This window comes from Muntiacus reevesi, chromosome 1 (assembly GCF_963930625.1).
Source record: "Muntiacus reevesi chromosome 1, mMunRee1.1, whole genome shotgun sequence".
Taxonomy (NCBI): Eukaryota; Metazoa; Chordata; class Mammalia; order Artiodactyla; family Cervidae; genus Muntiacus; species Muntiacus reevesi.
The window spans coordinates 110,266,309-110,282,980 of NC_089249.1; the positions used below are offsets into that span (position 1 = coordinate 110,266,309).

Genomic DNA, 16,672 nt, shown 5'->3' on the forward strand with positions numbered 1-16,672 from the left:
AAACAAATACTTTATATGATTTTAGTTTTCCTATATTTGTTGTGATTGATTTTGTGACCCAGGATATGGTTTATCTTGGTGCTGTTCATGTGTTCACTTGAAAGAATGTATATTCTGCTGTTGTTGGCTGGAGTAACCTATAAATGTAGATTAGTTACTCTTGGTTTATGGTATTGTTTATTTCTTCCATATCCTTGATGATTTACTTTTTGTTTCAATTACTGAGAAAGGAGTTTTGATGTTTTTAGCATACTATATATGTTTAATTCTATCAGTTTTTTCTTTATATATTTTGAATGTCTCAATTGCTTATGTACATTAATGATTATTATATAGTCTTGGTGTATTGATCCTTTTATCTTTATGAAATGTGTCTTTTTAGCCTGGTAGTTTTCCTTGCCTTTTACTCTACATTATTTAATATTGATAGAAGTAGTTAAGGTTTCTTTTGAGCATTTTTAGCATAGTATATCTTTTTCCATTCTTTTAACTTAATCATGTATTTTAAGTGAAGTTATTATATAGCATAGTGTTCAGTGTTGATTTTTTTAAAATCTATTTTGATAATCTCCATCTTTTGAGTGGAATGGTTAGACCATTTATATTTAATGTAAATATATGTCAAATTTAGGTCTACTATTTTTTGTTTTCTGTTTGTACCTTATGTTTCCCTTTATCTGTTTCTCTTTTGATGCCTTTTTTGTATAAATCAATAATTCTTTAGAATTACATTTTAATTGATTATTTATTAAAGACAATGTTTTATTTATATAAGAATTATATTTTAATTTATCTAAAATGATGGTCTAAAGTTTAATTTATTGTATATATTTTAATATATCTGTTAGGTCTTTGATTATGTCTGTTCATTTGTATAGTGTTTTTTCTTTAAATGGCTACACTAAGACTATAATGGCTGCATTTTTCAGTTTACTTTGAACTAATATTTTACCAAGTTCAAATGGAATGTAAGAACTATACCACCACATAAGTTACTTTATTCATTTTTGCTTGTAGTTGAGATGTATCTTACCCCTGCATACATTGAAAGCCTCACCAGGCAAACTTACAGTTTTGGTTTTCAAAAGTCTTATATTTTAGAGAGTTTAAGAGAATAAAACTAGTCTTTAAATTTACCCGGATATTTACCATTCCTGTTATTATTCTTTCACTCTGAGGTTCCATCTTCTCTCCCGTATAATTTCCCTTTTGTCCAAAGAATTTCTTTTACCATTTCTTTTATAGTTGGTTTATTGGTGATGAATTCTCTAGGTTATCTTTCGTCTGAGAATGTCTATTTCATCTTCATGCATGACGGATATTTTCACTGAATTTAGAATTCAGTTTTTTTACTACTTTATTTATTAAAATGTTATTCCACTGCCTCTGGCATCCAGAGTTTCTATGCATAGTCATTTGAATCATTGTTCCCCTAATATGGAGCATGTTGTTTTTCTTTGTCTGCTTGCAAAAATTTTTCTTTGTCTTTGGGTTTCAGCAGTTTGATTACAATGTATTTGGATGTGGCTTTTGTTGAGTTTCTCCTGTTCTTGGATCTACAGATTTAACTCTTTCAATGTGTAAGAAGTATTTGGCTATTTTTTTGTAACAGTCCCTCCTCTTCCTCTAAGACCCTAAAGACTCAAATGACAGATCTTTTGTTATTATCCCACAAGAATGTAGGACCTTTCTTTCCCCAATCTTTTCTCCTGATTGTTTATGTTGTTCTACTGATCTTTCTTCAAGCTCACTGATTTTTTTTTGTTGTTATCTCCATTCTTCCATACAGTCAATCCACTGATTTTTTTGTTTTGGATATTTTTTTAGTAGTAAAATTTCCTTTTGTTTCTTTTTTATATCTTCAAATTCTCTGCTGAGACTTCAGTCTTTCCACATTTTAATATTGTTGGCCCTCATTTCTTGAAATGTAATAATATCTACTTTAAAGTCTATGAGAATTCAAATAGCTGAGTCATCTCAGTACTGGTATCTGTTTGTCTTTTTTCTTATGAGTTGTTGAGATTGTCCCAGTTCTTTGTGTGACAAGTAATTTGAGATGATATCTTAGGCATTTTCAATATTACCTTATATGACTCTGGGTTTTCTTTATAACCTGTATTGAATGTTGATTCTTAAAAAATTTAGCAGGCTTTTGATCCAGGTAGGTTCACTCTTCAACTAAGGACTCCCTCTAGGCCTTCTGGCTGGGAAACTGAAGTCAACCTAGTCTGCTGCTTTGAGAACTGAGTTGAAGGATAAAGAGAAAGAAACAACAGGAATTTCAGACTCCTCACTCTTCAGACTACAGTTATAGAAAAGAATTCCCCTCAGGTTTAGATATCTGTTCTGCTGCCACTGTCATCACCCACTGCCACAGGACTTCATCTGAGGACTTGGGGCAAGAGAGAAAACAAACATACAAAAAAAACTAGAGGATTTCCCCAACTCTTTTAGTCACATATATTTGAGTAGGAGCAGTGTACTGACTGGGAAATACTAGCAGGAAAAAAAAAATAACAGGACGCGTACCACAGATTGGTCATAACTTGATTTGTAGTTTGTTTCCACAATCTACTTGCTACCATTTACTTTTCAGAGCCCTCAGATAGCTAATCCATGCATTCTCTCCAAGGTTTTCAGGGAAATTGAGTGAGAGACTTTGGAAGTGAGCTTATTCCATTTGAATCACAAACCTTCCTTAAAATATTTCTGGGTGTTTAAAATTATATCTCATTTATTTACAAAATTCTGATTAATTAATATGTGGTTAATTTAAAGAGTCAATTTTAATAAAATATTTAAAAGAACTACAAAATCCCAGGAGTCAAAATTCCTGTGTAAGTTGTTTAAGCCAACTTTTTACCTTTCACAAGTCCTTTTACCTCAAACAATAGCTAATGATAGTTAAGATTATGTGTTTGCCAGTGTATTAAGCTGTTTGTCTTCATTAACTCATTTAATTGTCACAAAATCAGATTGGGTAACTCTAATTGTTTTAAGCTCCATTTTACTGATGAGAAAACTAAAGTTTAGAAATCCTTTCTTCTCCAAGTGTATTCCTTGTACCAGTCACATTCTTGTTACTTTGGAAGTCTGAGAAATGCAGAATTTGGGGTTTCAGCCTAGACTTTTGATATCAGAATCTGCATTTTGAACAGGATCCCATACAAGATTTATTGCACATTAACTTTTTTGGAAACAAATGTTTAATGTAGTTATAAACAACTTAATATCAAAGTCACCCAGTATATAATTTGGAAAGCCAGACCTCAAGAATGACTTCAGAGCTCGTGCTTCTAAATACTATGTTATCTTGCTGTGAATGATTACCCAGCCTGGTTTTGAACAAGTCCAGAATTAGTATGATGTGTATATTGAGCTTTAAAAAAAAATCTGTTTTCCTGTAGACCTTTCAAGTTGTACTGTATTGTATAATCCTTCTTCCACAAGATAGCACTTTAAATATCTCTCCCTGGATTTTTTTTTCAGACCCCCCAATCTGACTACTTCATGTAACATAGTTTTGAGTTCTCTCATGAGCTTAATCTTGTTTGTCTGCCTCCATCTAAAAAAGTAATGCTGTTTGGTGACCCAACAATTATGATTTCTTTTAATTTGATGTGATATAAACAAGAAGTTACCTAATTTTGTTGGAGAAGGAAATGGCAATCCATTCTTGCCTGGAGAATCCCTTGGAGCCTGGCAGGCTCCAGTCTATGGGGTCGGACACGACTGAGTTGGACAAGACTTGGACAAGAGTTGGACATGACTGAGCAACTAAGCAAACAATTTTGTATATAACATTTGTATTTGTTAATGCCTGTTGTTCAGTTGCTAAGTTACACTCAACTCTTTGTGACCCCGTGGACTGTAAATGCCAGCCTCATCTGTCCTCCAGTATCTCTTGAAGTTTGCTCAAATTCATGTCCATTGAGTTGGTGATGCTGTCTAACCATCTCATCCTCTACTGCATACTTCTCTTTTGCCTTTAATCTTTCTCAGCATCAGGGTCTTTTCCAGTGACCCACCTCTTTGCATTAGGTGGCCAGAGTTTTGGAGCTTCAGCTTCAGCATCAGTCCTTCCAATGAATATTCAGGGTTGATTTCCTTTGGGATTGACTAATTTGATCTCCTTGGAATCCAAGGGACTCAGTAGGGTCTCTCCTACAGCACCACACTTCAAAAGTATCAATTCTTTGGCACTCAGCCTTCTTTATTGTCCTACTCTCAACATCCATACTTGACTACTGGAAAAACCATAGCTTTGATTATGTGGACCTTTGTCAGCATAGTGATGTCTCTACTTTTTGTATGCTGTCTAGATTTCTCATAGCTTTGCTTCCAAGGAGCAAGTGTCTTTTAATTTCATGCCTGCAGTCACCATCTGCAGTGATTTTGGAGCCCAAGAAAGTAAAATCTGTCACCGTTTCCACTTCTTTTCCTTCTGTTTGCCATGAAGTGTTGGGACCAAATGCCATGCTCTTAGTTTTTTGAATGTTGACTTTCTAGCCAGCTTTTTCATTCTCCTCTTTCACCCTCATTAAGAGGTTTTTTAGTTCTTCTTCATTTGTGCCTTTAGAGTCATATCATATGCATGATAATACCACTATTGTTATTGCCTACTATTTATTTAAAAGAAAGATAAGATACTTGTTCTCAAGGAGTTTCAGCATTTATCTAGGGAGAGAGAATTAACACATCTGAAAAATTGTAGAGCAGTACTTATCTGTGTATGAAGTAGACTTTGAGGTACAAGTTCCCCAAACTTGAACAAATACACAAACTCCTGAAAATCACTACAGCATATAATGTATAGACTGTTTATGGGGAGTTTCTCTATATATATATATTTGTGAGCAGAATTTCTTATTAGATGGAGTTCTTTTGAACCAGTTTAATCAGTTTTAGTCCTTCTCTATGATATTATTCACATGCAGATCTAAGCAGATACCAAATCCAGCATTCAGTTCTTGAATGTAGATAGGTGCTTTTCCCCTCAAGGTAAGAGCCATAGTTTTCTCAGATTTCTTTGTTTTCTTCTCCATCAAAGAATTGGGGAATTTTTGGTGACTATTTTGCATCACCATCTCTCAGATTGTTTTCAAAAGAATTTTGTTCTCACTCTAGGATCTATTATTACATCTATCATTGAAAAGAAAACAAAGTCATCTGAAATATAAAGATTCTGGACACTCAGTTATATTCACTCACTATCGTAAGGAAGATACATAAATCAATCCCAGCAAAATTATAAGTTACATCATGAACATCAAGAATTACTCTGTATTAAATTAGGAAGTGTTGAAGGATATGGGATGTAGATTTTTGAAGTACCTATGAGCCACCCCAGTGAAGATTCCCAGCAAGTCCTGCAGGATCTACCCCATGGGGACCTCAATCTTCAGTATTTCTGTTAGGTGAGGGGGAAGACTGAATAATTTAGGGAAAAGAGATTTTAAGATTGGACTTCCAATACATACAAAGCTTTATTTGTAAGTACCCATAGGCAAACATTAAGCGGATGAGTTGATTGATTATGCCTGTGTATTCATTTGGCTTCTTTTAATTATTATTGTTTCTAACTAGATTCATAAAGTTTATTAAAAAGTATTAAAAATGGACATACAATTACTTTTAGGATCAAGAGAGTTCAGTTCAGTTTACCATTAACCAGAGAATTCCCAATTATAGCTAATTGTTGAACTTAAACTTTACCATTGACAATTTGAATTTCCTATGTTACTTGAAGGAGGAACAAGTGATACTGTTATGTGCTCTTTTCAAATACTATTTATGCTGACTCTTAGTTATCCTTGGAGAATACCTATCTACCTTGGAAAGGACTTAGAGGCTAATCAAAAGTTCAACATATCATCTGGTAATCAAAAGAGATGAAGAGGAAACATGGCAGTCTTTGAAATAACATTAAGCTGATCGAAATTTGGCATTCATTCACATTTCCCACACAGAAGTGGGAGTGGCATTTAGAAAAATAAGATCCTGTTACAGATCCTGTGCTGTGCTGTATGTTGTACTTAGTTGTTCAGTCGTGTCCATCTCTTTGCGACCCCATGGACTGCAGCCTTCCAGCCTCCTCTGACCATGGAGGATTCTTCAGCGAGAATACTAGAGTGGCTTGCCATGCCCTCCTCCAGGGGATCTTCCCAACCCAGGGATCGAACCCGGGTCTCCCACACTGCAGGTGGATTCTTTACCGACTGAGTCACCAGGGAACCCTCCACTGACCTCCTGTTGTACCTTACCTTGGTTTAGATGGCTTCTTCCCTCTTTGTCTTTATCTCAGACTGAAACTCCACACTGACCTTTCATCTGTTTCTTGAGCATGACAGGTTCTTTCTTACTTACTTTTGCCCTTGGGTCTTTGCACTATCTCTTCTATTTGTATTGGTTTTCTCCCTGGAACTTATCACTGGTTCTTTCTTATATCAGGTCTCAGTTCAGGCATTACCTCCTCAGAGAGTCCTTCACCAAACCGTCATATCAAAAGTACCCTCTTGTAAACACATACCTGATCATATTCCATAACCTGACAATCTTCCATCATGTGTGTAGCAGTACCAGAAATTATCTTACTTAATTTGTCCTCTGTCTTCAACCCCCACCCTCAGGAAAATGCAAACTCATATAAGGACTGGGATTTCATCTGCTTATTTGCTGTAATATACCCAAAACTTGGGTTTTTAGGCAGTGAAATAATTATTTTGAATAGATTCAAGATAGTACCTAATTATAAAAACTGAGTGTTGTAGGACACATTATAAGTATAAAGCATTTCTATTTTTATAGGATTGAAGAAGTGAAATTCAAAATAATAGTGCTCTGATTGGAATTTTTCCTTCATGTTTTTCAATGTAGACAGTTATGGTCAGACCATCAGAGTACAGAGCTGGGATCATCAGAAACACATCCACCTCCTAAAATTGTGAACCTGTAGGGGCATGGGTTGTGGTTTTAAACCTTTCAGATTAAAGCCAGCTTTGCTGGAAATAATTGCTCCTAGATACTTAATTAAAACTACTTTCCACGCCCCCCCCCCCAATTTAGTCCTTGTACAAAGTCAGGTGACATAGTGTGCTCACAATGATATTCACTGTTGAATTCTTCACTGTGTGGCCTTTTTCTTGGTACTGTTACTTGAAATAAATGTGTGTGTACATAGCATTCTCTGTAGCATGACTCTTTTACCCTTTTTTTTTGTCTGTGACCATAGGTAACAGTTAACCTCTTCCAGATGCAGCACCTGCAGGCTGCCTCCCTCTCAAGCAATTTACAGTCTCTCTGTGATAGTGCCAAACTCTATGACCCAGGCCAAGAGTACAGTGAGTTTGTCAGGGCCACAAATTCAGCTGAAGAGGAGAAAGTTGATGGGTGAGAATTAACATATAGAAGAAATTATTTCTAGATATAAAATCTTTATTGCTGAGTTTTCTATCTGGTGTCAGGTGGTGTCGTTTCTAACACTGAAAGCATTGACTTTAAAACTTTATGAATTTTTAAAATATTTAAGATGTATTGACTTAGAGTAAAGCTTTCCATTTTGACACAGAGCTATTATTTGAGATTTAGAAATCCACACAGGTTATACTTGAAAAGTTTAACCATGCTATGAATAATTGACTGTATTTTTGCTCCTCTTTTTCAAGTTTAAACTGTAATAAATAAAAATGATTTATAAGTTTTAGTCACATATCTTTTAAGAAGTTCAACTGTATAATATGGTTCTTAATATTTAATTTATTTAATTACTCTGTTCATTAAATTAACAAATATTTCTGAAAATAAAGTGGGCTAATTATTTGTCATTTTTCTGTATGAAGAGTTTTATTTGGGTTTTTTTTAGGAATGTAAATAAACAATTAAGCAGTCCTCCCATTTCTGGATACGGACCTTCTGACTCTTTAGAAGACGTTGTACGCCTTCCTGACAACTCTAATAAGATTGAAGAGGACAGATGCTCTAACAGTGCAGACATAACAGGTAGTTTTTCACATTAAAAAGAGAACTAATTCATGAAAGCTAAAATTGTTTAAATGTGATCATTAAATGGGTTGCAGGTCTAGAATTTAAAAATCAGGCCTTGAATTATAACCTTATGAAGCTTTATTCATAGTTGTGAGCCTGTCTTATAGTCGGTTGTGTCACACTGTTAAAGAAGTTTGACTTGTCTCATTTTAAATAATGTCAGTATTTTGCCATATGAAATTCATCTGTAGCCAAGTTTGACTTTAAATATTCTTTTCTTAAAGGTCCATCTTTTCTAAGGTCATGGACATTTGGAATGTTTAGTGATTCTGAGAGCACTGGAGGAAGCAGTGAATCTAGATCTCTGGATTCTGAATCTATAAGTCCAGGTACATAAGTATTACGTCTAGAGTGAAAATTCAGTGAAAGATGGAAATATTCCTTTTCGGGGATATCTTAGCTACTTTATTTTCCTTTTTCTTTTTTTTAAATTGAAGTATAGTTAATTTGCAATATTGTTTTAGTTTTAAATGTCCAGCAAAGTGAATAGGTTATACATATATTTAGGTATATTATCTATATACTTTTTGGATTCCTTTCCATTATAGTGTATTACAAGATACTGAATATAGTTCATTGTGCTATACAGTAAATCCTTGTTGTTTATAACTATCTTATTTTTACAATGAACTGTCTCATGGAAATATGTACATGTATATGTACAGTTTAAATAAAAATCATAGAACAAACCCATATATATTCAACACCTAGCCTAACAAAACATTATGAGTATATTAGAAGGCCCCTGTGTATACCTCCTTGATAACCTTGCCTTGTCACTCCCCAGATGAACCATCATGCTGAATTTTGTTTATCTTTCCCTGGCTACTTTAAATATTTTAGTACTCATGTAGTTGAGCTTCGCCCTCTTTGGAATATTAGGCAGACAGAATCATATTGTTCTTTCATGACCTCTTTTATGAATTTTGAGATTCCTATTGATGTGTGAGAAGCTATCTTTTATTTTATGCTGTATGCTGTATAGTTTTCCATTCTGTGGACATACTTTATTATCTTTTGGATTGTTTTATAGTTAGTCACTGTAATGAGCCATAAAATGAATACCGATTCTTGTGCCTGTGATAACTTACTCATTTTTTATAAATGTGCTTTAAGGTACTTTGATAAAGATAATCTCATCCTCTTTAGAGAGGCAGAGTAGATGTTTTGAATTCTCCCTTAATGGCTTCAGAGAGAATGACTTGTAATACAGCTAACAAGAGAAGAATGGGTCACTTGAACCCATGAGATTATTGCTTTCCATGTTCTTTCTCCTTCACTCTTCTACCAAAGACTGCTCCAATCCTGTTCTTCCTGGCTAAGTTTCTTTCTCCTAGGATCTTGGCATTCCAGGAGATATGTTACAGGATTTAACCTACCTCAAAATCAAAGACTAATAACTTTTTTTTTTTGGTGTTCTACATAGTTCAGAAATTTTATTAATGTAAATATATCTTTGACTTTAAAGTTAGAAATTACTTCTGTGCAGCACTGAGGTTTACAGGCAGGTTGTCGCCAACTAGTTTGAGGCCTGCTTTAAAATTATTGCTGTTCAGGAACACTTTGGAGATGTGAGACTAACTATTTAACTGAATATTTGTAATTAGCTTTGCAAAAACAGGTTCTAGCTATTCCCATAAATTTACACTCAATCTAGAGCAAGCCCTAAATTATTTGGAATCCTGTAAGATTTCATGTGATAAAGATGAAAACTTGGAACCTGGTCACATGATAAATGGGTAAAGACCCAAGGATGCATATAGCCTTGTGACAGCCATCCTCAGACACTGGAAGTGGAAAGGGATGAGAGTCAGAGTGCTTTGTAAGGAGACATGTGACCGGGGCTGGGATTTTTAAGTGGCAGGTTTCTGCTCAGTAATCAAAGGAAGTCATTTTACAATTGCTGCTGCTGCAGCTGCTTAGTTGCTAAGTCATATCTGAGTCTTTGCCACCCCATGAATTGTGTGTTTCCCACCAGGTTCCTCTGTCCATGTGATTTACCAGGCAAGAATACTGAAGTGGGTTGCCATTCCCTACTCCAGGAGATCTTCCCAACCCAGGCATTGAAACTATCTCCTGCTTGGCAGGGGGATTCTTTGCCACTGAGCCACCTTGGAAGCCCTTGTTTTATAGTTATAATAGTTTTAAATGAACATGCGGCTTCATGATCTCTTAGTCATTTGGGGACACATTCAAAACAAAAACTAGATGACCACCTTTTAAGCATAGTTTGAAGAGGGGAAGGAATCTTTTTTGAGAGAGAATAAGTGGTTTAAATAATTAGTAAAGTACTTTCTAACTCTGAACTGAAGGCTCTTAAAGCCTTGAGTTAAGTGTAACCTTCCAGTTAGAGACAGCCCTGTTTGCAGGATCGGCACAGAGCAAATAACCTCATTACCTGATCGGGCTGTTTCCAAACATGCTTTGAGACAACTGGCAGAGTCCTTGGCTGACAACTTATGTCATGAACTCTTAGCTCCTGGCCAGGATCATTGTTCCCTGGTTCCCAGGCTCCTGTCTTACTAGCAACATAAATGTGATGGTACTGTTATATTGCTGTGTTTGTAGATTTTTGTAAATTTTATTATAGAAAGCTTTAGGGTACACTATATTTCTTTATAACTTAATTCAACAAACAAGTAATGACAGCTTTACTGTTCTGCCAGCTATTCTGTCAGATATTAGATATAAGGCTTGAATAGAAAATATTCTTTATTCTTGTAGAGTTTATAATCTCTAACACTATCAGAAGTTGATAGTGAGTTCTCATTGGAATGTGTGATCCTCAGTTTATTTTACATTTATTTGGAAAAGTCAGATTTGGCTCATTCTCTTTTGTTCCCAGGAGTAACTATTAGGATCCTGTGTATCCACAGTCTGAATGGAAGCAAATGTTGATATTGTAGCTAATAAAATAGCATGACTTGTATTATTCAAAAAATGCTGTCATTACCCGTTTCTTAAACTCTCAGTGAATTTTCTTTTAGGAGACTTTCATCGAAAACTTCCACGAACTCCATCCAGTGGAACCATGTCTTCTGCAGATGATCTGGATGAAAGAGAACCACCCTCCCCTTCAGAAGCTGGTATTACACTCACCTGAATCACATTTCCACTAAACCAGCTGAATCAGTAGCACTGCATGATATTAGGAAGAAATAGTATGGTTTAAAGAATTACTTTACTGTGTATTAAACAAAAGGCATTATATTGACTTAGATATATCCCAGCAGATTATTTATAAGTATGGGTTCATAGTGTATTAATCAAATGTTACAAAGAAAAATATAAGAATAAGCAGGAAAACTACTAGAGCTAAAATGTATTGGTGTGATGCTCAAATAGGCTAGATATTTTTTTAAAGATATATTTATTTATTTTTGGCTGCATTGGGTCTTAGTTGTGGTATGTGGGCTTGGTAGTTGCCCGACAGCATGTGGGATCTTAGTTCCCCCAACCAGGGATCAAACCTGTGTCCCCTGCATTGGAACGCAGATTCTTAATCTTTGGACCACCAGAGAAGTCCAATAGGCTAGATATTTTTATCTTTCAGAAGCTTTATAGTGACTTAATTGTTCAGAGTGTACAGAAGAAATTCTGTTCCTGAGAATTTCTATATGAGAAAATCCCCTTCAAAAGAAATAGTGTAAGAAGCTAGGCAGGAAAAGTAAATAAAATACATGTACTTTTTGAGGGCAGGGAAATCTATGGATACTGAAGGATATAAAAGAGAAGTCAGTTACATTAATGGCTTCACTTGAGACCTCCAGATACTTGTTTTTGCATCATTTTCTAAAATAATGTAGAATATCTGACCTCTGGTAGGATATTTATAGATAACTACTATTATCTGTAATTTTGTAATAAATCAAGAATAGCTTTATCTTTAATGCAAATAATCCTGACACAATAAACTCATAGAGCTAGTTTTCTTCCAAACATTTATAAGGTCCTTCTCTAAGAATGTGTGTATTGAACACCTGTGTAATGAAGGTCATGTTAATAATTGTAAACTTTCTAATTCTGTAAACCTTGTGCCATGGTATTTTAGAAGTATGTTATTGATTTGATGATGATTTTTACTCATAGCTTAAATGTTTGATGAATGTGTGCCTTATAAGGGATCTGTACATTGGATGCTTATTTTGATGTTACAGACTAAAGTCATAACTTTTTGTAATCTTATTTAAAAATCTTTTAAAGTGTAGTATCATGTGGTATAATTTTTTCTGTCCTGCTAACAATTCTTGTATACTACTCTGCTGCTATTGGAAGGACCCAATTCTCTTGGAACATTTAAGAAAACGTTGATGTCAAAGGCAGCTCTCACTCACAAATTTCGAAAACTGAGATCCCCCACCAAGTGCAGGGATTGTGAAGGCATTGTGGTATTTCAGGGTGTTGAATGTGAAGAGGTAAGATATTTCTGGAATTATTTTAGCCCTTTTATCCTTTTTGCTTTATACTTCTTTGTTATTAATTTTACCAATTAAGATCTTTTGCAAATTTATTTTTAAAAAATTGAACGAGTGTTCCTTCTATAATTTTATATTTTATTTTGCTATCAAATGCATTTCAAACCCAAGTAATACCTTTTAAACTCATTTTTATTATTTTATCACTCTACCTGTAGTTTGTCCTCTTGTGAACAGATTTAAGGTGAGTTAACCATTTTAAACTTGTCATTTTCTTATAGTGTCTCCTTGTTTGTCACCGAAAGTGTTTGGAAAATTTAGTCATCATTTGTGGTCATCAGAAACTTATGGGGAAAATGCACTTATTTGGAGCAGAATTCACACAAGTTACAAAAAAGGAACCAGATGGCATCCCTTTTGTACTCAAAATGTGTGTCTCAGAGATCGAAAATAGAGCTTTGAGTCTACAGGTACATTGTAACTTTTAAAGTTAATAATTTTAAAGCATAAATGTGATTTGTTCTAATCATAAGGATCTACTAAAGGAGAACAATGCTCTCAGTTTTTACTAAGTAACTGAATTTATTCAGATTTATTTGAAAAATATTACCTCATTTGGTCCTAGTTTTTTCCCTAAAATATTAGTAAGAATCAAAGTATATTTAGCTATATGCATTTAACTATTTGTACTGAAGCAGAATTTTTGCAAATTTTTTTCTCTTTTCTCAAGGGAATTTATCGTGTTTGTGGAAACAAAGTCAAAACTGAAAAACTGTGTCAAGCCTTGGAAAATGGAATGCACTTGGTAGACATTTCAGAATTTAGCTCACATGATATCTGTGATGTCTTAAAATTATACCTTCGACAGGTAAAGTTTTTACCATTGAAACTTACCATTAAATAGAGCAAAAATATAATTTGCAATTTGTTGATAATGTTTGCTACACATATTTTTCATTGATATAAACCATATCAATATCTTTCCAATTATTAAAGATCAAAGAGTATATAAAATGTATGTACAATTTAAAGACCCATAATTAAAAAAATACTCATTTTCCATCACTTAGCTGCTTAAAGCAGAATATTCCTGTACTTTATAGAAGGCCGCTATATGCCACTCCACAGTTGTAGCCCACAGCTCTACCCAGGGGTATTTTGTAGCCATGTTAATACCTCCCTATCTTTTCTTTCTTTTTTTTAATTTATTTTTATTAGTTGGAGGCCAATTACTTTACAATATTGTAGTGGTTTTTGTCATACATTGACATGAATCAGCCATGGATTTACATGTATTGCCCATCCCGATCCCCCCTCCCACCTCCCTCTCCACCCGATTCCTCTGGGTCTTCCCAGTGCACCAGCCCCAAGCACTTGTCTCATGCATACAGCCTGGGCTGGTGATCTGTTTCATACTTGATAATATACATGTTTCAATGCTGTTCTCTCGAAACATCCCACCCTCGCCTTCTCCCACAGAGTCCAAAAGTCTGTTCTGTACATCTGTGTCTCTTTTTCTGTTTTGCATATAGGGTTATCGTTACCATCTTTCTAAATTCCATATATATGCGTTAGTATACTGTATTGGTCTTTATCTTTCTGGCTTACTTCACTCTGTATAATGGGTTCCAGTTTCATCCATCTCATTAGAACTGATTCAAATAAATTCTTTTTAATGGCTGAGTAATATTCCATAGTGTATATGTACCACAGCTTCCTTATCCATTCGTCTGCTGATGGGCATCTAGGTTGCTTCCATGTCCTGGCTATTATAAACAGTGATGCGATGAACATTGGGGTGCACGTGTCTCTTTCAGATCTGGTTTCCTCGGTGTGTATGCCCAGAAGTGGGATTGCTGGGTCATATGGCAGTTCTATTTCCAGTTTTTTAAAACATCTCCACACTGTTCTCCATAGCAGCTGTACTAGTTTGCATTCCCACCAACAGTGTAAGAGGGTGCCCTTTTCTCTACACCCTCTCCAGCACTAAATGCTTGTAGACTTTTGGATAGCAGCCATCCTGACTGGCGTGTAAGGGTACCTCATTGTGGTTTTGATTTGCATTTCTCTGATAATGAGTGATGTTGAGCATCTTTTCATGTGTTTGTTAGCCATGTATATGTCTTCTTTGGAGAAATGTCTGTTTAGTTCTTTGGCCCATTTTTTGATTGGGTCATTTATTTTTCTGGAGTTGAGCTTCAGGAGTTGCTTGTATATTTTTGAGATTAATCCTTTGTCTGTTGCTTCATTTGCTATTATTTTCTCCCAATCTGAGGGCTGTCTTTTCACCTTGCTTATAGTTTCCTTTGTTGTGCAAAAGCTTCTGAGTTTCATTAGGTCCCATTTGTGTATTTTTGCTTTTATTTCCAATATTCTGGGAGGTGGGTCATAGAGGATCCTGCTATGATTTATGTCGGAGAGTGTTTTGCCTATGTTCGCCTCTAGGAGTTTTATAGTCTCTGGTCTTACATTTAGATCTTTAATCCATTTCGAGTTTATTTTTGTGTATGGTGTTAGAAAGTGTTCTAGTTTCATTCTTTTACAAGTGGTTGACCAGTTTTCCCAGCACCACTTGTTAAAGAGGTTGTCTTTTTTCCATTGTATATTCTTGCTTCCTTTGTCAAAGATAAGGTGTCCATAGGTTCGTGGATTTATCTCTGGGCTTTCTATTCTGTTCCATTGATCTATATTTCTGTCTTTGTGCCAGTACTATACTGTCTTGATGACTGTGGCTTTGTAGTAGAGCCTGAAGTCAGGCAGGTTGATTCCTCCAGTTCCATCCTTCTTTCTCAAGATTACTTTGGCTATTCGAGGTTTTTTGTATTTCCATATAAATTGTGAAATTATTTGTTCTAGTTCTGTGAAGAATACTGTTGGTAGCTTGATAGGGATTGCATTGAATCTCTAGATTGCTTTGGGTAGAATAGTCATTTTGACAATATTGATTCTTCCAATCCATGAACACGGTATATTTCTCCATCTGTTTGTGTCCTCTTTGATTTCTTTCATCAGTGTTTTATACTTTTCTGTTTATAGGTCTTTTGTTTCTCTGGGTAGATATACTCCTCTAAGTATTTTATTCTTTTTGTTGCAGTAGTGAATGGTATTGTTTCCTTAATTTCTCTTTCTGTTTTCTCATTGTTAGTGTATAGGAATGCAAGGGATTTCTGTGTGTTAATTTTATATCCTGCAACTTTACTATATTCATTGAGTAGCTCTAGTAATTTTCGGGTAGAGTCTTTAGGGTTTTCTATATAGAGGATCATGTCATCTGCAAACAGCGAGAGTTTCACTTCTTCTTTTCCTATCTGGATTCCTTTTACTTCTTTTTCTGCTCTGATTGCTGTGGTCAACACTTCCAAAACTATGTTGAATAGTAGTGGTGAGAGTGGGCACCCTTGTCCTGTTCCTGATTTTAGGGGAAATGCTTTCAATTTTTCACCATTGAGGGTAATGCTTGCTGTCGGTTTGTCATATATAGCTTTTATGATGTTGAGGTATGTTCCTTCTATTCCTGCTTTCTTGAGAGTTTTTATCATAAATGGATGTTGAATTTTGTCAAAGGCTTTTTCTGCATCTAGAGATAATCATATGGTTTTTATCTTTCAGTTTGTTAATGTGGTGTATTACATTGATTGATTTGCAGATATTAAAGAATTGTTACATTCCTGGGATAAAGCCCACTTGGTCATGATGTATGATTTTTTTAATATGTTGTTGGATTCTGTTTGCTAGAATTTTGTTAAGGATTTTTGCATCTATGTTCCTCAGTGATATTGGCCTGTAGTTTTCCTTTTTTTGTGGCATCTTAGTCTGGTTTTGGAATTAGGGTGATGGTAGCCTATAGAATGAGTTTGGAAGTTTACCTTCTGCAATTTTCTGGAAGAGTTTGAGTAAGATAGGTGTTCGCTCTTCTCTAAATTTTTGGTAGAATTCAACTGTGAAGCCATCTGGTCCTGGGCTTTTGTTTGCTGGAAGATTTCTGATTACAGTTTCGATTTCCGTGCTTGTGGTGGGTCTGTTAAGATCTTCTATTGTTTTCTGGTTCAGTTTTGGAAAGTTATACTTGTCTAAGAATTTGTCCATTTCTTCCAAGTTGTCCATTTTATTGGCATAGAGCTGCTGGTAGTAGTCTCTTATGATCCTTTGTATTTCAGTGTTGTCTGTTGTGATCTCTCCATTTTCATTTCTAATTTTGTTAATTTGGTTCTTCT

At 35.0% G+C, this 16,672-nt stretch overlaps 1 protein-coding gene across 2 annotated transcripts in view; it reads left to right on the forward strand.

Moving 5' to 3' along the window:
* Positions 1–16,672, forward strand: part of ARHGAP29 (Rho GTPase activating protein 29) — an 85,891-nt gene that overhangs the window by 52,144 nt on the left and 17,075 nt on the right. For both annotated transcript variants that reach the window (XM_065908418.1, XM_065908424.1), the window contains exons 13-19: positions 7,232–7,389; positions 7,862–7,998; positions 8,268–8,372; positions 11,031–11,129; positions 12,319–12,458; positions 12,740–12,928; positions 13,189–13,326. In XM_065908418.1, coding sequence (XP_065764490.1) covers positions 7,232–7,389; positions 7,862–7,998; positions 8,268–8,372; positions 11,031–11,129; positions 12,319–12,458; positions 12,740–12,928; positions 13,189–13,326 — 966 coding nt within the window. The remainder of the gene's footprint in view (positions 1–7,231; positions 7,390–7,861; positions 7,999–8,267; positions 8,373–11,030; positions 11,130–12,318; positions 12,459–12,739; positions 12,929–13,188; positions 13,327–16,672) is intronic.